Genomic DNA, 26,352 nt, shown 5'->3' on the forward strand with positions numbered 1-26,352 from the left:
ATATATATATGCATACACACACTATATATATATATATATATATATATATATATATAATGTAATATAGACAGATATAGATATATTATTCCTTTTGTGAGTCTTGGCATCATCAGAAGACATACTTTTCCTTACAGATAGCCTATAGAGAGACATACTGTCTGAAGAGTACAAGCCCTGGTAGTGATCTTTGTGTTCTCTGTCCCCATCTTTGCATTTGAACAGACTCCAGTTTTTTGAGTTGAGTGAAATGATTTAATTTTTTTCAAATAAATATATTTTTATGAAATTTGTTACTATTTGTTCAAGTAAATATATTTTTGACATTTTATTAGTTTACTCTCTTTCATGTCATATTTGTTTTTTTAAACACTTTTATTGAATTATCACTTATGACATCAGCAAACTTGCATTTATATAAAAGTAATCAAAACATATTAACAAGTTCACATTTACAAGCATCATACATCACATGTATCCTGTAATATAAAATAACATTATATAAATTATTCAAATTCTGCCTTCTCTTAAACCTTAATCCTCCTCAAAAACATTCTTCTGCACACATTTCCATTTTTTTTCAATGTATTTTACTCCTACCCTTTTGTAAAGATCCTACTTCCTGTTCTTTTATCTCTGTTACAATATTTACTACTTCAGGTATAGTTTTAGATTTTGCTTTCCATTTGCCAGTAATTTGTTTTTTGGCAGTTACCAGAATTAAGGCAAGGCCTTACTATGTCTAGGCAATTCAGATCCTGTAATGGAGCTGAAATCACTGACCAAGTGTATGGTACCCCTTTAGAGAAGGCTGATGTTCTTCATGTTTCACTGTTGCAGTCATCACCTGTGGTTTATCCCTGCTGTGGCAGCCTTCAGCCAGTCTGAATACCAGAGTCAATATTTCTTTGTGTTGACTGCCATCGCCTGTAGTCTGATGTCAGGCCATCAGTGCTATAAAGCAAGGCAGCCGACATCATTACATCAGTCTTTCTTGCCATGGAGCCTGTAGCAGAAGCAGTTCACACGAGTGCTGGCCGATCGCTGCCAGAAGTAGAATTTCGACTGAAAACATCTAAAGCTAAGTATCCCGTTGGTGATCCTTTTTTCTTGCACTAACCGATGTCCAAAAAAGGTAACAATTGTCTCATCTATGGAAAGCAGATCCCACAACATGACTTCCATTCTTACTGCATCACTTGTTTAGGCCCAGAGCATGACGTCCCCAGTTGCCAGTTCTGTGCCCTCTTTAATGCGAGAACAATTCAAGTAGAGCTCTGTTTGTAGAAAGTTATTTTTGTGTTCGGTCTTTGCATTCTGATATGGCATCCATCAGCCAACAATCTGTGGACATTCCGAAAAAATGTAGAGATAAAGATAGAGACAGACCACACAAGGCTAAGCCTTCCAACGATGCTATCGCTAAGCAGGTAGTCAGTTAGGGAACATTTCCAATGGGAATCATAGGACTTCCCACAGTCTAAGAAAAGACTTGGAGAGTTTCTGGACCTGCCCTAGCACAGACCCCTGGCCACCCCCCCCCCCCATTTTAGAAGTGGTGGATGATGTTTTCCATGAATCCAGCTCAATCCCTGACACCCTCTCTCCTGCTCCCAATTAACCTGCCAGGTACTACAGAGTACCGGCTTCTCACAAATACCTGGACAGAAATACTGCTGCAGACCCAGAGGTCATTACACAGGGACCTAAAGGAGCTAAGACTTGTTCTGCCAAGAATCCTCTTCCTTCTGACAAGGACTCCAGAGCTCTGGACAGATGGGGAAAAAAAAGTATACACCTCTGCAACCTTGGCTATCAGAGCACTCAGTTGTCAGTTCCATGTGTTAAAATATCAACAACACACTTTGGAACAATTAAAACAGAAGACTGCTACCTTTCCTGACTGTGCCAATTCAAAAGAGTTAGCAGATTTACTGCACTCTGCTTGTCAAGTGGCCAGACATTCATTACAAAGTGGATATGATGCCCTAGAAGCCTCTAGCAGGGCAGCAGTGTCAGGATCTGTTATTAGGCGACATGCATGGCTGAAGGAACAACCTCTCCCTGATCATGTCAAGTCTAAACTTATTGATGCACCCCTAGATAAGGAGTGCTTTTTTGGTGAAAAAGCAGAAGAGGTGCTTAAAAAGATGGAAGACAAAGCAAAATCGATGCAAACAGTAAAAGATTTCTTTCAAGTTCAACCTCCCAGATTCAGCAGAAACTTTCCCTCTAAGCATTGGGCCTTCCCTGCACCAAGCAGACAGGGCCAATGTAAGCCCTGCAGGGACAGACCATCCAGGCCCCTGTCCCAGGGCCAGCAGAGAAGCAAACAATGGACGACTTCCATCTCTAAGGCAGGAAGTTCTAAGCCAATCTTCTATGGCAGTCACTCACAATGTTTCCCCCTCCCCCTTCTGCCTTCCCTTCTCTCATCAAAAATTAGAAGGAAGGCTCTCCCTCTTCAAAGACGATTGGCTTTCTGTAAAAAGGACCAATAGGTCTTAAAGATCATTTCTCAAGGATACAAATTCTCTTTCAGTGAACTCTCAATTCCAAGACTGTACCCAGACGTATCTTCAAATCAGTGGACAGAGGCATTGAAACAGGTCAAAACTCTCATATCCCACGGGGCAGTAGAACCTGTGCCATCAGATCAAACAGGCAATGGCTTTTATTCCAGACTATTCCTTGTTTCCAGAAAAAGGACATTTGGTGCCCCATCCTGGATCTGTCTATTCTGAACACCTCCCTGGTGGTCCCCAGATTCAAAATGCTAACTTTGCAGCAGCTGCTGTCTATGCTAACAAAAAATGCCTGGCTAGTGACACTAAACCTAAAAGATGCCTACCTCCACACCCCCATCGGGAATTGTGCAGAAAATGACTGCACTTCAGAGCAGGCTCACAACACTTTCAGTTCTCTGTGCTGCCCTTTGGCTTATCTACAGCTCCCAGAGTATTCACCAAATGCTTGGCCCCTGCCATAGCATTCTGCAGGTAGTGAAGTATACAGATTTACCCTTACCTGGATGACTGCCTCATTCAGGCAGAGTTCAAAGAAAAGCTGCTCCAGGGCATTCTTTTTGTGAAATCACTCCTAACTTCACTAGGGTTCACCATCAATGAAAAGAAATCAAAACAAAACCCCACCAGGAAGATAATTTTCTTGGGAGCTGTGCTAGACACAGCATCCAAAATGGCCTTCCTATCCCCACAAATGTCGAGTTTCCTGCCTCTCTACTTTACCCAGCTGGCTTCAAGAAGTCACCTCACTGCAAGGAAGTTCCTGCAAGCCCTGGAATGCTTGACATTTTGCATTCTTCTCATTCCCCTGGCCAGGCTTCACATGAGAAACCTTCAGTGGTATTTAAAGAACCTTTGGTGTCAGCACTGTCCCTAGAGACCTCTCTCCCTCTGATCCCATGTATAAGGGCTGAGTTTCTCTGGTGAGCAGAGACCTGTGCCAGGAACAAGGGTCTTCCCTGCATCCTCCGCCCAGACCATCACCACCAATGCCTCAGACAATGCTTGGGGCGCTCACCTAGCAGGCAGATGTACCCAAGGTCTTTGGGATGCCCATTAACTTCACTTGCACATCAGTCAGAAAGAAATGATGACATTACAAAAGGCACTGACATTCTTCAAACCCCATCTCGGGACAGGGGTTCTCCTTATAAAAACAGGCAACACCACAGTAATGTGGTACATCAACAAATGGGGGGACCCAATCTTACTCCCTGTGCAGGTTAGCCATGAGCCTCTGGCTTACAGCCACCTCCATGGGTCTACACATAATTGTCCAATACCTACCAGTGGTCATCAACACCCTGGCAGATCACCTAAGCAGAAACTTACTGGACCCCCACGAACGGCAGCTCCACAGGGAAATTTTTTGCAAATCACTCAGGAGTGGGGGACTCCGGAAGTGCACCTCAACCACCAGCTACAAAGGTTCTGTACCAGGGAGTATCACCTCCTAGCATGGAAGATGGATGCCTTGACCTTCCCTTGGAACTCAGTTTATGTACGCGTTCCCTCCCCTGCCCCTTATTCCCAAGGTACTGATCAAAATAAGGGAGAAGAGACCAAAGGCCATCTTCATTGCTCCAGATTGGCCCAGACAACATTGGTGCCCCTTACTGCACAGCCTGGCCTTACAACCCCCCAAGCAGCTTATCCTGATCTCAGACATCTTGACCCAGGAGAGGGGGAATATACTGCATCTAGACTTAGACTCTCAATCTTTCAGCATGGCTTGTACCTTAAAAGCGAACAAGGAGTCCCTGTTAAGCAAACAGGTCCTAGACATCATCACAGAGGTGAGAACGCCCAGCACCAGAAAATCATATGCAGAGAAATGGAAAAGATTCTGCTCCTGGAACCAGTCCAAAGGGGCCAGTACCTCCCATCCTTCCATCCCTCTTATCTTGGATTACCTAGCCGAGTTGCACAATAGTGGCCTCTCTTTCTCATCTATTAAAATCCATGCCTCAGCCATTTCTGCCCATTACGATTCGGATCCACCTCTCTTCACTCATCCTTTGATTAAGCAGCCCCACAGAGGGGCTTCTAATATCAGACCTCCCAGAAGGCCTCCTATGTCACCCTGGGTCCTTTATTATGTTCTAGAAAAACTAACATTACCTCCTTTCGAGCCTGCTGCTTCTGCAGAATTAAAATACCTCTCCTGGAAGACTGCCTTCCTACTAGCTATCACCTCAGCCAGAAGGGTTTCAGAACTGTTGAGCCCTTCATCATTTTCCTTGCAGACAGGGTCTCCCTGAGGACTATGCCCAAGGTGGTATCTGATGTGACCCTTAACCCCAGGCCATACACCTACCCACCTTCTTTCCCAACCCTCAAAACTAGGGGGAAAGAATTCTACAGTCACTAACTGTGCACAGACAACTCAGATATTATATGGACTATACTAAACTATTCAGAAAAACAGACCAACTACTTGTCACCTTTGCCCCTGGGGCAGAGGGGAAGCCCATTTCCAAATGGATATCACACTGTATCCATTTCTGCTACAGACTGCATGGAACCCCCCCCAAGTCTATTGTTACCCATTCCACTAGGGCAGCCCCCACTTCCACTGCCTTCTTCAGAGGAGTCCCCACCAGAGACATCTTGGAAGCTGCCATTTGGACCTCTCCATACCTTTACAAGCATTAACACCTACCTCTTTTTTCTATGTCTAGGGGAGAGTTTGTCTCTGCAGTTCTGCAGAATCTGCTTTTCCATGCCTAGGACTCTAACCTATCCTCCACCCCTCTCCTCAGCTTTGGGAATCCTCCCACAGGTGATGATTCCAACAGTGAAACACGAAGAACATAGTACAGTTGTGATCACTTACCATAAATGTAGATGTTAGAGTGTATTCACTGTTGCAGTCCTAGTTTCCCTCCCTCCATCCCCATATAGCATCTTCCCCTAGGGGTACATAAGCATTCCATGGTGGCTTTTGCCACCAGGACCAATTTTCCTTATTTCCTTGTGCTTATGACAGGTTAGGTCTAGACAAATTGATGTCGGTTGCTTTGCTTTATAGCACTGACAACTTGACGTCAGACTACAGGTGAAGGCAGCTGATGCAAAAAACATTGACTCTGGTATTCGGACTGGGCGAGGGCTACCACAACAGGGATAACCCACAGGTGATGACTGCAACAGTGAATACACTCTAACATCTACATTTGTGGTAAGTGTACACAACTGTACTTTCTAGAGCATAAAAGTGGCAAATGAGAGTCATATTTTAGTAATCGCTGCCGTCGTCATATATTCCTTGAGGAGGAGAATCTGTTTGTGTCTGTGACCCAAACTATGTTCTTATGACCTTTACACTTACCCAGAGGAGAGACCATGCACCTTCATCTGTCGTACTGTATGCCCTTTTCTTTCTGTCAGACACTTGAAGCCTATGGAGTTTACTTAGCAGAATATAATGGGGCTTGTGAAATTCTGCCTAGCAAGTCATGCAAAGAGCTTCATTTTGAGTGGGCTTAATCCTGAATCAGCTGTTGTAGATGTTTAAGCTGTAAGTGCAAGCCCTTAGTGTAGTTTTGCATTTACTTTTGTTTTACCAAAGTTTTTTATAGGTTCATAGGTTGGTACTAGGCTATCGGTCCTAGGGGCCTATACAAGCCTAGCCATAACAATTCCCTGGCTATTTCTTCCCACATTATTTACTTCCCTGGACCCCCGTCTAGCAGGGAGACTGATGTGATCCCAGGGGTGAATTTCCTTTCTCCCATCCAATCATCAAGTTTCTTTTGAAGAGGGCCAAAGATGTGCTCTGCTCCACATGTACGGGCAGTCTATTCCAGAGTCTGGGGAGTCTCTGGGTCAGGAACCTATCCCTCCAGCATGTTCTGTTTATCGTGATGACAAGGTTTAGATCCCTGGAGCATGTGGCTCTGAGGGATTGGGATTTATTTAAGTGTAGCATGTCCAACAGCTCTGGGTTTGACATGGCCTTGTATGTTAGAGAGAACTGCCTTCGGGTAGGCGATGGCAGGAGCAGATTATGCTGGAATTTTTAAGGTGGTCAGCAGAGGCATCTGCTTTTAGGCCTGTGATTTTTTAGTGAGGTATTTCTAGTCTGGGTGAGCCTTTCTAATAAAGCTCTGAAATGTTTTATTTTACCCCATAAATAGATGGGTATAGTTCCTAGCTCCAACCCCTCAGTTCACAAATAATTAACCTTAAGTGACCTCTTCTTTCTTATGTATGAGTCCTTAATTGATCAGTTATAATTTCTGCCTGACTCACAAGTGACAGAGCTGTGGTCTCTTTTGAAGTTTTAATATTCAGTTAAAAGCAGAATACAAGTAAATACAAGGTAAAGAAAACAAATCTCAGTATTCAAAATATAAAAAGGCAATAAACTAATACAAAATACAAAAAATAAAAAGCAAACCAACCCTTCATTCACAGCAAAGTGTAGCAGAGTCTGGGTGAGCCTTTCTGGCCTTTGCAAGAAGGAAATGCTTACATTTCTGCTGCAGCCATTGCACAACATTAAGTGCATTTCTTTTGAAAACATAATTATCAGATTTTAGTGCACTGCATAACCCACTTTGTCAGAGTGGCTCACATGTATGGTTGGTGTATCTGACAGTCCTACATTTCAAGAAAAACACAGCCTTAAGGAAGAGGTGGGGTAACACTCAGGTCTATATTCAATACACATTGAGTTGGGATTGAGTAATCTTTGAAATTTGCTCACCATACATAATTTTTAAGATCTTTGACTGTAACCAGTGAATGAACCTACTAAATATATACCCTTGAGTATCTCCTAAACTAAAAGTACTTAACAGTTGTTCAACAATGATGATCTTACCGTGTCCAGAATGACTAAATAATTCTCCCTCATTCTTACTCCTATTAAGTCTCTCACCCTCTCACATGACCAGTCTTAAACATCAGATTGACTGTAATATATATATATGTGTGTGTGTGTGTGTGTGTATATATAAATATATATATATATATATATATATATATATATATACACACACACACACACACACACACACACACACACACACGAACACACACACATGTAAAATGTGCATAGTTTTAAGAAATTGTCACTTCTGACCCATGCAACTGTTTTACCAGATGTGGCCTAATAGCTGAATGATCACATGGTCTGAATCATAGGGTGGTAGTGAAGTAAGCTTCTTGCAAAGGTTTTTCTCTCTCTCTCGACCATGAATATCCATATATTCTGTTAATCCTATATTTTCACTATCACTGATTTATTTTATTGGAGCTACTACTGCCCCTTGTTCACTCTGTATATACCATTTAGAATACTGCTTTTGTCTCCATTCCTAAAGTCACATTCCTTGTACACGTCCCAGTAGGTCTTACTACTTGTGGGATTTTTATAGAACCTGCTTTTTTACAAAATAGAGGTTGCAGAATTCCAAGCATGTTTTTGGCATGCACCGTTCTCCTTCCTCTTTTACTAAGATTTTTCTTGTTATACTAAAATGTAGTTAGTTGTAAAATTTAAGTAATTAGTGTGCACTCAGAAACAAACTACTGTGTGCTGTGTTGTACTGACTGAAAACATATTTGCTTTTATTTTATGTATTTAACTTTACTGAAAACTTTGATACTTGGGCTTCATTTTGTCAGTTGAACTTGAAATATTTGCTTGGAATGATTTTTATTTGTTATTGTTTTGTTTGTAGAGGTTTTCACCAAGGGTCTCTAGTTTGAGTTGACTCTGCCCAAGAGGGCATTCTCAATTGAATGTAATTAATTTATTCATTATTGGTTTCAGAAGAACTGTTTATCATATATATCATCCACTGATGATTTGAAGTTGTCTAACCTGAATATATCTGGCTTTTAGAATCCATTAGTAAAAATTAACACATTAAATGACAGCTTTCTTATGCTGATTAAAAGGAGTCATTGTTTTATTTCATTTGTATGGTTCTACATGCAGTCTACCCAGTTAAAGCTGTAGATCATTTTCTTACTAGTCAAAAATGTTATATGTGTAATGGGAAGTTTAAGATTTTTGATAACACTCCTTTATTTTATAGATTGAGTAGGACTTTACATTAGATGTTGTGTTTTGTACTACATTACTTACTAGACTAGTCTGTCTGTACTTTTCAGCTAGTAATAGGCAGAATGCCCTTCATTTTCCCTTCTTTTTTACATACATACATACATACATACATACATACATACAAATATTTTAAGTGCAGGCATTGCTCCCTTCTGTTTTGCCAATATACCAAAACACTTGTTCCCATAATGTGTCCAGGCTACTCTTAAAAATATCTAAACTAGTACTTTAATGTAATTTGGTAGTCTGTTCCATGCATAAGCTGCTCTCTCCAATAACAAATAAGTACACTTCTCATTCCTATAGAATCTTCTACATAGGCTGTCTAATGATTCTGTACTACTCTTTGATAACTCCAGACATTCCCAGAGATAGTTGTCTCTAAATGCCCTATATACCTGAATATGATTTCCTCTTGGATATCTAGAAGAGACACTATACAAGTTCAGATATTTTAGCCTTTTCATAATAAATTAAATTGCCACATCCATGGATGCCCTTGATACATTTCCACTGTATTCTTTCCAATTTACTCATGCTTGTTTTCTTATAAGGTTTCCATATTGTTATTCCATACTCATATCTGGGATTAATGTAACTAACAAACAATGAGTTTGTCATTTCTGATTTCCTAGAGTTTATAAATCTTTTTATACAACCTATAGTTGTGTAACCATAGGTCTTTAACTATCATTAACCAATTGGTTGATGTGATTAGAAAAACTCAAAGCTGGCTTTACCCATATACTCATCCTTAAATGAGTCTACAGTTTCAGTCACTGTGTGCTGCCTTAAATATTCGACTTTCAATTTGTCTCCCAAATCTCATATGTTTAGTTTTTGATGTATTTATCAGCATATTCTTCTCCTGTGCCCAAATGGTCAATTTTGTCAAGTTATTTTTCAAACATGCCTTATCCGTAGCACATGTAATCAGTTTACCCAATTTCAGGTCTTCTACATATAGATTTTAGAATACCTCAGATGAAAAGGTTAGGTCAAAGATAATCTAAGCAAGTAAGGGCCTAGGACAAAGCCCTGTGGGACACCCTGTTTGTAACCAAGAATTTCACCTACCCATTTGCTGCATTCTTGACATGTCCTATTTGTAAGCCATGCAGCTATCTATCTTATCAAGAGTACATCAATACCTAGTTGTTCTAATATATCAGTCAGTGTTTTATATATGACCCTGTCAAATGCTGAAGTTAAATCTATATAAATTGCATCACAGCACAATTTTTCAATTCATAGCCATTATTATATTGTTATTGTATTACAGGTGGTAATGGATCTGTTTTCTGCATATGCATACTGATATATAGTTTCAAGACTTAACCTATCCAATTCTGACAATAACTTATCTGGTATTACCTTCTCCATTATTTTCCACAAGATGAAAGTCGACTTAAAGATCTATATGACTCTGGGTGTGTCCTATTCCCTTTCCCTTAAACACGGGTTTATTAAGCGCATGTCTCCAAGCTTGAGGAATCTTCCCATATTTATAAGACCTAGTAAATAATAGATGTAATGGTACTGTAAGTTCTTGCTAAAGTGTTCTCAGGTCATTGTCACTAATTCCATCTCCTCCCTGTGCTTTGTTTAGATCCAGTTTGTACAGTTATTTTTCAATGAAATCTAATTTGAATCTAGTATCCAAGTTTACCTGGATGTCACTAGGACACCTTATCACCACCAGTGTGGAGCTAAACTGTTTTGCATAAGATTTTGTGTGTGTATGTATAAATATATATATATATATATATATATATATATATATATATATATATATATATGTATATATATATATATATATATATATATATATATATATAAAAATCAATCTGTTGTGTCTAAGAACAAATTTTAGAATCGTTACATAATTTATCAATTTCTATATCTTTCCTCTGCCTTGTAGTCCATGAATTATAGAGGAGACTAGCCTAAATTTCAGTTGAATCCAAGCATGTACTGGGGATTGAGAGAATTGAACCATCTACCACATGGAATACAGCTCATGGCCTTAGCCCTCTGCACCAACTGCCAGACTCCATTATTTTATATCTTCCCTCCAATCTTTTATATCTCTGTTATGTGAGTAAAACCTTTTTCTTGCGTATCACCTCTTATATTTCTGCCCTGTCCTTATTTTCCCTGATTTCACTCTCCTTGCCACTTTGTAGTTTTCATTAGCCCTGGTGTCTTGCATGACTTGTCTTTTTCCTAGTTTGTGACTTCATTCTTTATCCATATGAGTTTCCTTCTCATCTTTCATCCTCTGCTTACTCCCTTTGTCATTAACCCTCTCAGGACACTCACAAGTTGTCCTATACCTTTTTGCAACATTCGTTTCCCCTCTTTGTTCCTTGTAAGTTGCACAGTTCCATTTTTACCTTTTTTCTTAATTTTTTGAAAGCCCCCTATTCAGTAATCACATGCTCCAGGATAGTTCTTTCATCACTGAAATGTAACTCTTTTCGGCAGTAAAGTAGGTGCTTTTTTTTCCATTTAATTGCAATTTTTCATTACACAAATGCAGCATGCTCTGTTTGTGTGGCTTTATTTGAAATAATAGACATCAGTTGCTATAATTTCTCCTAATTTCATATTTATGTGATTGTTTTGGGTGTATTTTTAAATGACTATGTTGTATGGAACTTTATTTGATGACTTTTCACAGCAAGTATTTCTATCATGTTTTGATTAACATTGTAGTGATACTTATACATGGACTGTCATTTTTATTGGAAAATAAATTGTTTATTACCAGTTATTGATATTGTTATCGACAGTTTGTAATACCTTATGCACAACATGTAAATGCTTGTCTAGTTTATGAAAGGACTTCATGTGCATTGGTACTACAAACTGTAATTTAGCATACCTTCCAAGACTAGTGACATGTTTTTTATTCTTTTGCTCTGTTAATGCCATTTGGTAATTTGTTTAAATAAACTGATAAATTATTTTACATGAACAATGTGCCCTTATTAAGAACTGTGCCTCAGTATCTTGCTGTGTTCTGAGAATAACACAGGCCTGCAGTCTCTGTGCTGTACATGAATAAACAAACTTTTCTTTATGAATGGCCAGGTCCTGCATTTCTTTTGCGATATATTCTCTCTCTCTCTCTTTTTTTAATTTTCCCAGATGTTTAGGGTTTCTAATACTACAATATGAATGATCACCTTCCTGTCCAGGGTATGATTAAAGTACATGGTTAGTATTGCTTTACTCTTTTGATAGTTGCCCAGGGTGCTCTTCTCCGCATGTACAATATTCCCAGGGTTTCCTCGTCCTCCTGCACAAAGGATGCTATATTGGTGTAAATTGTTTTTTGAAACACTATCAGATCCAAACATGGTGATTTTCTTGCTTCAGTTTTGTTAACTGTTGGCATTTGATGAACCCTAGTGATCAAAACTTCATTTTCATTAATTGTTGGTTCATGTGTCCAATGTATCTGAATTATATCTGTATGTTATATTGCTTCACAAGCTCCAGCGCAACAGCCTTCCCACATTACTGGGCCTTTTAGTACACATACCATTAGCCATGATTGTATCCCACCCAGCAGTGAAATGTCCAACTGTTTCCAGATCTGTATTACAGAACTGACATGTTTCTGTATCTTCCACTTTTTCTGCAGACCCTCCAAACGAACGTATGTGTAGTCTGCAGTCTTGAGCTGCTATTCTTAACCTTTCATCTTTGATTTAAACTCACCTTTCCTTAGCCATTCACGCACCAAATCCTGAGCAACTTGATTATTCCAGGAGTTCTTTGTACTAGTCAAAGTAATTGTGAGGTGTACATTTTCATTGCTTTTCTTCCAATTGTGTTTTGAATATTCTTTTGTTTTTAGCAGTTTCTGTTGCCACCTACATTTTATTTATTTCTGATTTGATCTCTTCTTTGATTTGTATTCCTTCTCCTTCCCAACGTGCTTCTTTATACTCATCAGGGCAAATATGTTGTGTTTTTTTTTTTATGTCTTATACATTTCACAATATTTGGATATGATGATTTCACAAATATGTATATATAGTCCCATGACTGCAGGCCCGTAGATACTTGCCTTTTTTCCAATATTTCTCTACTTGTTCGATTTGAGACACACAGGAGAAGAACATTATTTCTAAAAATAATGTCTGTAATAGTGAATCATACATGTTGTGATAGTGCTGTTATAAGTAGCACCATATTGCACCTGTGCTTAACTGGTTTGAAATTGGGTATTAAAAAGAAGCAAGGTTTTGTGTAACTTAAATATCTCCCTGATAAATTCAAGGGGTGACGGTGAATAAATGCATGCATCATTGTTGTATATCACTGTTTTAATTTTGTCAATGTATTGAAAGTTACTGTTATCTAGGCTCATGAGATATATTACATTGTATCAAACCTGAACTACATCCAGTAACAAGTTGTATGGCATCTGTTTTTAAAGAAATTCATGTATTATTAGAAGAAGAATGACATCTTTGTTACTTTTCTAGGAATTAATCACAACTCTCTACATTGGATTCTTGGGCTTGATCTTTTCCTCATATTTTGTATATTTGGCTGAGAAAGAGGCATTTGATGAAACTGGCAAAACGGAGTTTGGTAGCTACGCAGATGCCCTTTGGTGGGGAGTTGTAAGTATTCATGATTCCTTCATTTGTGTATTTACTGTCACCCTGAGCTTATTCAGATGTATTATAAGTTCTCAGCTTGGATTTTTTTATTTTCCAAATTATGTACTTTTAGGTCCATGTGCGACTAAAGCAGATCTGTAATTAAAAAAAAAAAAAACATGGATAGCATTTTTGGTACTACTCTTTTAAAGGCTTTACTCCCTAAAACAAAACAGTGTTAAATATGATGGCCATCTTTTGACGGCATTATATATTTATTCCTAAAATCATTTATATGCTTGTACACACTTGCACAAAATGTTTTTGCAGTGACGTATAGAGATCAGTAAACCATTCTTCCTCACTGTGAAATGAGAAAATGACAGAAAAAAATATCAACTCAAAAGTATATGTTGGATAGCAATATCTAGATTTAATAAAAATTCCCAGATAAACAGTGCTCTGATTACAGAATTCAGGGTATGCCAAGATGCTGAGTGTTCAAACTATAACCTCAAAACCAGTGTCTAAAATAAAAATTGTAGGCTCATTTTTGTTTGTTTTCTAATCAGTATTAGTAAATGAAATTTTAAAACCTTTAGAAGTAGACTGAAAGTATATCCCTCACCCAGAATAGTGTGTCTGTGTTCACTGATACTGATATTTGTTGTAATCCAGAATCAAATAGCTTTGTGAAAGCATAATACTATTAAGTGACATGTGACCTACCTTGTGACTTAGCATAGTTTAAGAACAATATTTTAAAATAGTATACCTAGAATGTTGTTGGCATGTTATTTCATAGGTTTAGCTGTAGAAAAATATTTGAAATACAGAAAAAAAATATAACATTTTGTGGATTACATTGAGTGGTATATGTGTAAATATAGGTAATACAATTCAGAAACCAAAAAGAAAATGAATAATAAATATCAGAATGTTAAGAACATTCTTGAAATAGCTGAATGTTTAATTAACCTGCAGCTTAGCATAATTAATGTTTTAAGTATATTTGAGTAAAATGTATATATAACTTGTGTATAGTATAGTATAGCAAAGAAGAGTTTTATAATCAGCTCTAGACCCATGGTGCTTTCACTGATGAACAAACTGTAACTGCTCAGATTTCAGAAATTCCATGTTCTTAGTATGGATAGAATAGAGTTCAAAATACCTGCATAGCCCATCTTATATTATCAGATCATTGGGAGATGTATATTAGATATGTTATATGCTTCAGAACACATGATAAACAAATTCAAAAATTGGGGATGGAATGAAGGTATACAAATGAGATGAAAAGTATCCTCACTCCAGTGCAAAACCTTGAGCTCTGAATAAACCGTTTTAGACACCCGCATTCACAGAAATTGATAAGAAAACTGTTACAGGAATGTGAGAGTGATGACATTTCCACTTTGAAGGGATGGAAGATTTTAATAAAACAACTGCATGAAAGAGTTGGCTGCAGAAAAATTTGAAAGAAAATGTATTTCTTCTCAAGGGTGAATAAAAATGTTATAGCAGTGATTCTATTATATTGTTGACAGTAAGTTATTATCTAAGCTTTTTTCCTATTCCAAGTCATATTCCCTTTTGGCGTGTGTTTATTATAGTGTATAGATTGCATTTAAAATTGAAAAAAATGTTTGTGTTTTATTTTGTATAATAATAAAGTGAAAAATTATTTGTAAATTTGCTATAAGAATCTGACTGAATTATGCCTTCTTCCCCTGTATTACATCCCTTTCCTCCTCCTCTGTCTTATTTATATACTTAAATAGAAATTACTGTATAGAACACTGCATCTTAGTGAGATTAACAGTTAGTTGCACACACTGGCAGACATTTATAACCAGCATTGCTTTACGCATAAAAGTGCACCACTTGTGAGAAATCCTAATTCATTCATCCTTACATCAAAGTTTGCCAGTACAACTTTTTTTCTTCTCTTTCTTTTTTGTTAGATTGGATAAAGATATTTGATTTATCAGAAGCTACTCTAATGTAAATGTTAAAATATTTACTAGTGAAACCAAGATTGTGTAGTATAGTTTATCTTGTTTAGCCTACACACCTTAACTTGAGTTGTCTTATTTCTCACAATCTAAACCACAATCATCAAGGAAGCAAAGGGACTAATACCTGCTCTAATTTTGTTTAATATATGTGAAAGAAGAGATCCTGGGGCCTACAGGTTAGATGATTTTGCTACATTTGTAGCAAACTGCTAAAAAGTATCCAATCCATAGAAGACCCTATACAAATGAATAGATGGTACTTGTCAGTTAAATGATTACACTGACAGCATCACAATTTAAAACAAGGTAGAGATGGTGAAACCACACACAAATTGCAAGCCATCAAAAATAAAACGTGTAACATCAGACAAAGACACTAAACATTTTCTTCATGCGAGTACCACAAAGACCTTAATCCCAAGAAAATGTGCAGACTGTGTTAAAGTTTAGACCATGTAATTGTCACTTAAACCATAGATTTAAATACATATTTTCACAATCTCAAATTATATATCATGAAGAAAATATAAAAGTATAGAAATGCCATGCTTTTAAATGGGGTTAAGACTCTCCTTAATACCACCCATTTAGGGGTTCATCCCAATAACTACACACTTAATTTTACCAACGCAATGGTCACCCTAAGGTATGTTGAGTAAACAGTACTTAATCCCAAAATATCTACAATTAAGATTTTATTTTAATGCTAACAGTCTGAATAAACAGGACTACAGCATTGTATGGATTTGGTGACAGCAGTCTTAACTGTTTGCAGCTCAGTCTGATATAACTTGATGCAGTAGCTTAGAGTGCCCATCTGGGCATTTAGTTGAGTAAATTACTTCATTAGTCTATAATTTCAAAAAAATAATCTCATTACTCCTCAGTTGTGTTATCTGATGACAGCTTACTATCAGTAATGTAGACTTTTCTTTTGCTGAATATATATTTAATTCAGTTTTACTTTTTGTCAACTTTTAGGAAACTTTATAATAAATCTACATATCTTATTGGTTATTTGCATATGTACAGAGTTTGTTTTTAATATTGATGCTATGAGTGATTGGCTGTATTCAATTTGAGAGAATAGAATGCCTTTGCTTGGCTGTTATGGAGGTTTTAGGAAGAAAGGTGGAGATTTTACTAGCCTAGAATACGAGAGCGTTAACTTTTCTCCAAGTGAAGTTAGGCTGGGGGGGGGGGGTCCAACAAATTGTCAAGGTATTCAAAAGAGGTAGTGTTTTCTGTTGTAGTGGTGGTGTGGGCATATATGTGCAGAGAGGTTTTTTTTTTTTTAATTCTGTTTGGTACCAGGATATTAATTCCCATTGAATTAATTATCTAATGTAATTATTTCATTAATATTCCTGTTGTTCTGGCACAAAAATAGGTAGGAATGTAATATTTATCTTATGTATTTTTCTCAGGAGAAAACAAGTTGGGTCAACACTTATTTTCAAATTAAGCTATGAGTTAAAACAGCTAAGGTGTCCAATGTTGAGTTTCTATAAAAACATATAATTTCTTATACATTTTAAAATACATTAAGAATGAAATGAATCAGTATTAATCAAGAGTGCTGCACAGCATTATTGAGGCGGAAAAATGTAACTTGCATTATTACTTTGTGTAACTCAGTCAAGAATGTCAAATTCCTTTTCTTCTTCTTCTCCTCCTCCTTTCAGCTGCTCCCATTAGTGGTCACCACAGCGGATCATCTGTTTCCATTTCTTCCTGTCCTCTGCATCTTGCTCTCTCACTCCAACCACCTGGATGTTCTCTCTCACCACATGTACAAATCTTCTCTTAGGCCTTCCTCTTTTTCTATTGTCTGGCAGCTCCATCCCTAGCATCCTTCTCCCAATATACCCAGCATCACTACTCTGCACATGTCCAAACTGCCACAATCTTGTGCTTCTGGCTTTGTCTCCAAACCATCCAACCTGTGCTGACCCTCTAATGTACTCATTCCAAATTTTGGCCATTCTCGTCACACCCAGTGCAAATCTTAACATCTTTAACTCTGCCAGCTCCAGCTCGTCAGAGCCACCGTCTCCAACTCATATAACATAGCTGGTCGCATTACCATCTTGTAAACCTTCCCTTTTACTCTTGCTGGTACCTGTCTATCACAAATCACTCCTGACACTCTTCACCACCCACACCACCCTGCCTGCACTCTTCTTCACCTCTATTCCACATTCTCCGTTACTGTGAACTGTTGAGTCCAAGTATTTAAACTCATCCATCTTAGCCAAATGTAGTCCTTCATGCTCCCTCTCATTTACACACACACACATTCTGTCTTGGTCCTACTGACCTTCATTCATGTCTTCTCTAGAGCATCTCTTTCTCTCTCTCTCTCTCTCTACGGGGTCTCCTCAACCTGCTTCCTACTCTCACTACAGATCACAATGTTATCTACAAACATCATAGTCCACGGAGACTCCTATCAGATTTTGTCTGGCAACCTGTCTATCACCATTGCAAATAAGAAAGGGCTCAAGTCTGTCCTTGATGTAATCCCACCTCCACCTTAAACACATCCGTCACTCCTACTGCAGACCTCACAACTGTCACACTGCTCCCTCGTACATATCCTGTACCACTCTTAAATACTTCGCTGCCACTCATGACTTCCTCATACAGTACCACAACTACTGTCTAAGCACCCTATCAAACGCTTTCTCCAAGTCCAAAAAAAACATAATGCTACTGCAACACCATCAGAGAAAACATTGCATCTTTAGTGCTATTTCCTGGTATGAAACCATACTGCTGCTCACTAATCATAACATGTCTTTTTACCTTAGGTTCCACTACTCTTTCCCATAACTTGACACTGTGACTGATCAATTATATCCCTCTGTAGTTACTACAGCTCTGCACATCACCCTTATTCTTAAAAATCAGAACCAGTACACATCTCCACTCCTCAGGCATCCTCTCATTTTCCAAGATTGTGTTAAACAATCTGGTTAAAATCTCTACTGCCATCTCTCCTAAACACTTCCATGTTTCCACATCTGGACTAACAGCCTTTCCATTCTTCATCCTCTTCATAGGTGTCCTTGCTGCCTCCTTGCTAATCCTTTGCACTTCTTGATTCAGTATCCCTACATCATCCAACCTTCTCTCTCTCTCATTTTATTCATTCATCACCCCCTCAAAGTACTTTTTCCATCTTCTCAACACACTCTCCTTGCTTGTGAGTACATTTCCCTCATTATCCTTTATAAACCTAACGTGCTACATATCTTTCTCATCTCGGTCTGTCTGCCTAGCCTATAGATCTTTTTCTCCCCCCTTAGTGTCCAACTTTTCATACAACTCGCCATATGCCTTATCCTTAACTTTTGCCACCTCTCTCTTCACCTTATGCCTCATGTCCTTGTACTGCTATCTACTTTCTTCATCTCTGGCTATCCCACTTCTTTGCCAACCTATTCCTCTGTGTACCTCCTGTACTTCCTCATTCCACCACCAGGTCTCCTTGACTTCCTTCCTCAATGCAGATGTCACACCAAGCACCTTTCTAGCTGTCTTCCATACCACTTCTGGTGTAGTTGACCAGCTCTGTGGCAGCTCTTCACTGCTGCCCAATGCCTGTCTTAACTCTTCCCTAAACTCTACCTTACATTATTTCTCTTTCAACGTCCACCGTTTGATCCTTGGCACTGCCCTCACTCTAGTCTTCTTAAATGCTAATGTCCTACAGACAATCATCCTATGCTGCCTATTTATGCTTTCCCCGTCACCACTTTGCAGTCTCCAATCTCCTTTGGACTAGCCCTCATGCATGGGATATAATTGACCGGTGTGCCTCTTCCTCCACTCTTGTACATCACCGTGTTCTTCTCCCTCTTTTTAAAATACGCATTCACCACAGCTGTGTCCATCCTTTTCACAAAACCCACTACCATTTGACCTTCTACATTCCTCTCCTTGACACCATACCTACCCATCACCTCCTCATCCCCTTTGTTCCCTTCACCAACATGCTCATTAAAATCTGCTACAACCACCATTTTCTCTCCATTGGGTACATTCTCCAGCAACTTCATGCATCTCACTCCAGAATTCTTTTTTCTCATCCATCGCACACCCAACTTGTGAAGTCTATGCATTAACAACATTCATCATCACACCATCGATTTCCAGTCGTCACTGTGTCTGACACTCTTCACCTCAAAAATGCCTTTTTTTAACCTAAAAGTCCTTTATTAGCAGAATATTTGCAGGGGACTTTGGTCCATGATGAACATTGGAAAAAGGTTTTAAATTCTGTGACTGCACTAGTCTAGAGGAGTCCAGAAAACTGCTTTGGTGATCTTCTCAAAAAAGTCCATCAGGTTGAGTAGGCATGGATCCCAGTGCTTCTTTATCTGCCATTAATTTATAGTCACTTTTTCTGGTCTGAAATGATCCACCTGAAAATTGCAAATAAATAAAAAAAATATGAAACTCATTTGAGCCTTTGAGGTCTAGTAGAATCCAAGTTCTGGTAAAGATGACTTATTTTTTTCCTTTTAGATTCAGCCAGGTTTCATGAACATATAGCAAAAAGAAAATAATTCATATGTTACTATATATCTGAATTATAAAATATTAATTAGATATCATTAAATATTTAATGTCTCTGCAGGTGACTGTTACCACAATTGGATATGGGGACAAAGTGCCGCAAACATGGATTGGAAAAACCATTGCTTCTTGTTTCTCTGTTTTTGCAATATCCTTTTTTGCACTTCCTGCTGTAAGTCACATTTTGTCATTAAGTTAATTATAATTCAGAAATATACATCCTTATAAATGTTAGCAAATCTTAAGTTTGCATTCCTGAGTGTGGGAGCAAAACAGTGAATGAATGGTATAGATGGACACAAATTCCTGTTTTTTTATTTTCCTAAGGCAGAAAGTTTTGTTTCTGAATATGTACAGTAAAATGCTATAACTTTAGTGGTGCTGTTATGGATACAAAGGCACATGTGAATTTAAGTATCTAAACCAGACAATTTTCATATACATATATATATATATATATATATATATATATATATATATATATATATATATATATATATATATATATCCATATATGGATCCCTGTCAGATCACTGAAAACTCATTTCGCCGAATATCATTTCGCCAAGACCAAATTGCCGAAAACCCATTTCACCGAAAATAGTAGTGGCAGTGTCTATGCCCTTTTCCGCACTGTATATGCCCCCTAACTATATATTCTAACTCCAGGATCACACTACAGTGGGGAAAAAGGCATATACACTGCCACTACTATTTTCAGTGAAATGAGTTTTCGGTAAAATGAGTTTTCAGCGATTTGGGCTTTCGGCGATTTGGTATTGATGAAATGAAATTCGGCGACATGAGTTTTCGGCGAATTGAAGTAGATCCATAGATATATATGTATGTATATATATATATATATATATATATATATATATATATATATTTTTTTTTGTATTCTTTTAAATGTTTACTACTGGGGATTTCAGTCAAGCATTAACGCTTTGCATAAGTGGAGTGCATACTAGACTTCCCTACCAGTACTTATATTTTGTAAACTGGCAAGTGCAGTTATTTCTACCTCCATCACACTTTTCTCCATAATGCTTGACCATACTTTTGTGAATGTAAAAGCAGAATTTGCTAATCTCTAGTAAAATTATTTCATTTCAAGCATTTATATAATAAAATAATTTTAAAGATATTAAATAAATGTTAACTTGTAAAGACTTGGCTTTCTGCAGTAAATACTCTGCTTAATCACTTGCTGGAGGAAGTAAAACATATCTGTGTGTATTTTTTGTACATGTACATGTGGGATACTTTTAAGGTACTAAATCAGTTTATAGTCTTCATCCTGATGAAGTTTGTTTATCGTTTCTTATGTTTTCTTTTCTTCTATCTTCCTAGGGGATTCTTGGGTCAGGATTTGCTCTTAAAGTACAACAAAAGCAACGGCAAAAGCACTTCAACAGACAGATTCCAGCTGCTGCTTCCCTTATCCAGGTGCTGAACACAGTTGCATATGTTTTTCATAAAGAGTCTTTTTGTAGTATTCTGTTCTTTGCAGTGTGATTAAACACAAGACATATTTCACCAAGTGTTTTAAAGTCATTAGTTTCAGTGTTATTTTCTTATTTCCTTTACTTCTCTCCAGTGTATTTTGACACTGTGCCAGATTCTGAGATGTATTTCGGTCGCCCCTCAGTGCCTTTTACAACATTGTTTGTTTGTGTGAATCTGTATACCATTTGTAATTTTAAGTATAATAAGCTCATTATTTTATTTGTCTGCGTTGGAGTCACTAGAAGCAGGTTTCCTAATCTGGATCATTCATGGCTGGGGTTTAGAATGATTTTTTTTTTTTCCTGGATGACATACCTTTAAAGCAATATTTCATTTAGCTGTATTCCACCCGCAGGACTTGTTCCAGTGGAGGCCCTTATCAGCATTATTTTGATTTTTCACGATTGTGTATCAGCTGCCATTCCATTCCACTTCCTGTCTGTAAAATAAAAAGACTGGCGCCATAGTCTCTTCAGTATTTTTAGCACTGCAGTTATCTATACCTCACTAATATTCTGCCATTGCATAACAGTCCCTTTGCAGTGTGTACTCTATATCCATTTTTCTTTTAATATAACATTAACTGCAGATGCTGAGAGTCACATTTTAGCTAAGTGTGTGTGTGTGTGTGTGTGTGTGTGTATGTGTGTGTGTGTGTGTGTGTGTATATATATATATATATATATATATATATATATATATATATATATATATATATACATATACACACATACATACAAGAGTAATCGAAGTTAGTCTTTGTATAATCTGCATATCTCCCAAGTGCTTGTGTACAAGAAATCTGTACAGACCCAAAAATAATGGGTAAAAGATAAAGGCCAAAAAACAGGGACAAATTTTAAACATTGCTCTTATAAACTTAGAAAGTTGTTAGAATAACAGGTTTTACATTTGCATGCATTTTCTGAAGAATATGAAATCTGATAGTCAAATGTCTGTCATTATTTAGTGACTTCAATCCTCACTGATTTGCCAAAAACCATAAATGTTAAAAGAACAGACCAATATATATGAAGCAAAAATCTGGACAGATGATGATCTGTGATAGGAGATAGCAGCCTGCTTATAATTCATGTACATATTTGCTTTATATATCCTGAAAAAAGTAAAAAGTCAGCAGTAAAGGACATTTTATTGTCCTTTTTCCTGGTTAACACATCAAGTAAGCATTATTGGTCAAAATCTTTCCAGAGGGAGTAACATGAGAAAGTACAGTGTGACCCTGGCTGTGCGATTATAAGATTTCTTTTTATAAAGAGCCCATACTGTTATTAGGCAGTCTTTTCAGGTAAATTCATAATCGATAATTTATTTTGTGTTGTATGATTGTCATATTCAGGTACATTTTGTCATTGCTGTCAGTGCACATTCCATTGATAAAGTTGTCTAAATTACATTCAAATTAAATTGTGTCCCATTTTCTCTTCATTGAAGTTTTCTGAAATAAAAATCTCTGCAGTTTTCCTATTGGTCCGTTTACCTTTTCTCAGTTAGAAATTTTAAATGGAGCATTATTGAAGTAGCACCAGTTACAGATCCCCTAAAGTTTTGGTGTAATTCTACATTTGGAGATCGATATTTTATTATATTTTTTCTATTTATCATTATCGACTACAGACCCTCATTCATTTTATAGCAGAGCCCAGTTCCTTATATGTAGGCTGGAAGGCTGAAGCAGTGGGGCCCTTTGAAATAACTGACTGGGAAGTTATTAGTGAAGACAGAAGATGACATGAGAAAGTATAACAGAAAAAGAATGGGCCTTTTTGTAAATCTGGTGGGAAGAAAATGGAAGTAGATGATGAAAATGTATGTGTCAGGATCCTTGATAATTAAGTTATTCAGGAGTTGCTTAAGGTGTGTCTGAATTCAGAGATGGTTACTATATATCAGAAATTCCAGATACAGAGAATAGGGCCTGGTATATGATATTACCGGGACACAGGATTATGAGAAGGTCCTGCAAAGTAAAAATTTTGGACAAGGGGTGTAATGTAGGTCAAGGTAAGGCTATGGTACATATGAAAGGGGGTAGATGATGAGAATCCAAAAATGTTATGGAGCTGTTGACCTTAAAATTGGAAAAGAGAAGACCAGTGACTTCTACTCTCTCTTTGTGTTGACTGCCTTATGTATGAAGAATAAATGAAGATAACTGACTTCTAATCACATGGTCATTTAGTAGTAAATAGGGAGATGGAGAGGTAATGGTAAAAACCGAATGCGAGCTGAAGGTGACAATTTTAACAAGGAAAAGGTAATGTCCTTGTTTCACCATTAGAAGTACAAGACCAAACACGGTGCACAGTAAACTGATTCAAACCCAGAACTGCAAAACAGGGTGGGGGCTTTGCACTCCTGCAACACTTGACACCACTACTTATGTATAGAAACTTTGAAGTCACTCTGCATAAGAGTTGGGGGGGTGCTCCAAGATGCTGAAACTTTTCACTCTTTTGAATGTAGGTATTTTCACACTTTAGAGAATTCCACTTCTAGACTTGACTTTCATCAGACACCTTATGCCCCTGAGTCTGTCCTTAGCAGTATGGAATGTGGTTGGGTGAATTAAGAGGATGTATAAGCAGTGCTTCCTAAGGAGGTCGTTTGGGGATGACAGTAGGATTACAGAGGGGCGAGAACAGATATCAAGGCAGTGACTTTAGGGAGATGCGTTAATCGACTGCTAATCAGGGGAATAAGTGATGGGGTAAGAAGTTTGACCAAATAAGCTGCACTATACTGAAATGAATGGGAAGTGTTGTCACAGTGTTCTATGGGAATTAATTTTGGCTTAGAGAAAACGGCAACATAAGATTTCTTGTCTGGACTGCAGTCTTGTTTTTTGAAAACAGTAGTGTGAAATCTTGCTAAGTGATCCCCCACCAGCAAAAAATATCCAATTCCTGACGTGAAATACAGTGCTGCAAATGCCTTGTGTTATGCTTTTTTTTTTTTTTTTGTAAGGAAGTGGGATGTCAAAAGTGATGACAGTGGGGTGGGTGGGCTTAAAGTGTTAGGCTCAATGTTGGTTAAAAAAATGCATCTATGTGCTCTTTTGTGAAAGAAGAGGAGTGCATTAGTTATGATTTGCATATTTTCGTTTTTGTTTTTATATGGACCACTAAGACAGAGAAAGAAGTAAATTTAGTTTACATAACCGATCCAGTACAAGTACAACTTTAAAATCTGAGAGGGCAGTGACAGAGTACTGTAGTGATGCAGTCATTCACTAGGTGCTATGAGTCTCCTCCTAGAATATTATGTTCATAGGTTCATACTAGGCTATCTGCCCTGGGGCATTTATAAGCCTAGCCCGATTGTGTTTGGCTTACGCCACCCCTTGATTTGAGTATACTGTGCCCTTTTTAAAGTTTAGTTTACTGTGCCTCTGTCTAATAGTGACACGGAAGTAATCCCCAGAACAAACCTATGATCCCCCATCCACTCATCAAGATTCTTCTTGAAGAGAGTCAGTGAGGTGCTCTGCCTAACATGAATTGGAATTCTATTCCAGAGCGAAGGGAGCCTCTGGGTTATGAATCTGTCCCTCCAGCATGTTCTATTTATTTCTGTGCTGAGGTTCAAGTCCCTCGAGCGTGTGGCTCTAAGGGATTTAGATTTACTGAGGTGGAGCATGTCCATTAATTCTGGGTTGGACATAGCTTTATATGTCAGGCATAGATCGCCTCGAAGTAGGCGGTATGCAACTGAGTAGAGCTGGAGTTTTTTAACCGAGCAGCATATGGCATCTGTTTGAGTCCCTTGATCTTCCTGGTGAGGTACTTTTGAGGTCTTTCTAATTGCTGCAGGTGTCAGGGAAGGTACATCCCAAAGGGGGCATTGTATTCTATGATGGGCCTGAAGAGGGATGAATAACTACCTCTCTTGATCTAGATGTGAATCCTTTCATGATGAGGTGGGCTATGTAGAATGTCTTTCTAACCACTTTGGCAATGTGGTTGTCAAAGGAAAGATTGCTATCAAATTGGGTCCCCAGATCCCTAATTACTTTCTCTGTACTTAATGGGTTACCACCTATGTGGTAATTTGTGGGCACATTGTTTTTGCCAAAGGGTATGACTATACACTTTTTGGCATTTAGCTTTAGACCATGGCTCTGGCACCAGTTATCTGTCTCTGCGAGACCTTTTTGTAGGATGTTTGTGTCAGCTGGAGAGTCGATTATGGTGCCCAGTTTGCAGTCATCTGCGAACTTGGTGAGCCATAGTCCTCCCACATTGGCCTGTACCTCAGAAAAGTAAATATCGAACAAGAGAGGTCCCAGGACAGAACCTTGTGGGACGCCACTTGTGACCGGTTTCGAGTCTGACATGGCTCCAGCAACTCTGACTCTGTGGGTTCTGTCTTTGAGCCAGTTTGCAACCCATCTTGTGACATAGTGGTTTATATTTAGGCTGGATAGCTTATCTATGATGCCCGAGTGGGGTATTGTGTCAAATGCCTTTATGAGGTCCAGATAGGCTGTGTGGACTACCTTCCCTTCATCTATGGCCTTGGTGACTGCTTCGAAGAAGTCAACCAGGTTCAAAAGGCAGGATCTGCCCTTGACGAAGCCAAATTGGGTGGGATCTAGTGTCTGTAGGTCCCCAATGTCTTTTTTTATGAGTTCCATGATGATCCTCTCCATAGCCTTGCATACTAGGCTAGTCAGGCTTATGGGGCGATAGTTTCCAGGGTCTGCAGAGGCGCCACCTTTGTGGAGTGGGACCACTGTTGCTGTACACCATTCTTTGGGCACATATCCTGTAGTGAGGCTGAGATTGTACAGCAGTTTTACTTGAGGGATTAGTTCTTCTTGGAGTTCATGTAGGACGCAACCCGGGACGCCATTTGGTCCCATGGAAGCAGTGTTTTTTGCTTTGGAGAGGGCGGCCTTCACCTGAGCATCAGAGATGTTTGGGAGGCTGCACTCTGCCTGATAGATACTTGGTCTTTTGGGGGGGAGGGGTGGAGAAGTTTGCATTGAACCG

The 26,352-nt window shown here is 38.2% G+C and overlaps 1 protein-coding gene across 1 annotated transcript in view; it reads left to right on the forward strand.

Moving 5' to 3' along the window:
* The window catches only part of KCNQ1 (potassium voltage-gated channel subfamily Q member 1), a 2,495,454-nt gene that overhangs the window by 1,188,632 nt on the left and 1,280,470 nt on the right, over positions 1-26,352 (forward strand). Inside the window, exons 7-9 of the mRNA XM_044059185.1 lie at positions 13,104-13,244; positions 19,890-20,000; positions 21,182-21,277. Coding sequence (XP_043915120.1) covers positions 13,104-13,244; positions 19,890-20,000; positions 21,182-21,277 — 348 coding nt within the window. The remainder of the gene's footprint in view (positions 1-13,103; positions 13,245-19,889; positions 20,001-21,181; positions 21,278-26,352) is intronic.

The sequence above is a fragment of the Protopterus annectens genome, chromosome 17.part0, assembly GCF_019279795.1.
Source record: "Protopterus annectens isolate FY-2018-M chromosome 17.part0, PAN1.0, whole genome shotgun sequence".
NCBI classification, from domain to species: Eukaryota; Metazoa; Chordata; order Ceratodontiformes; family Protopteridae; genus Protopterus; species Protopterus annectens.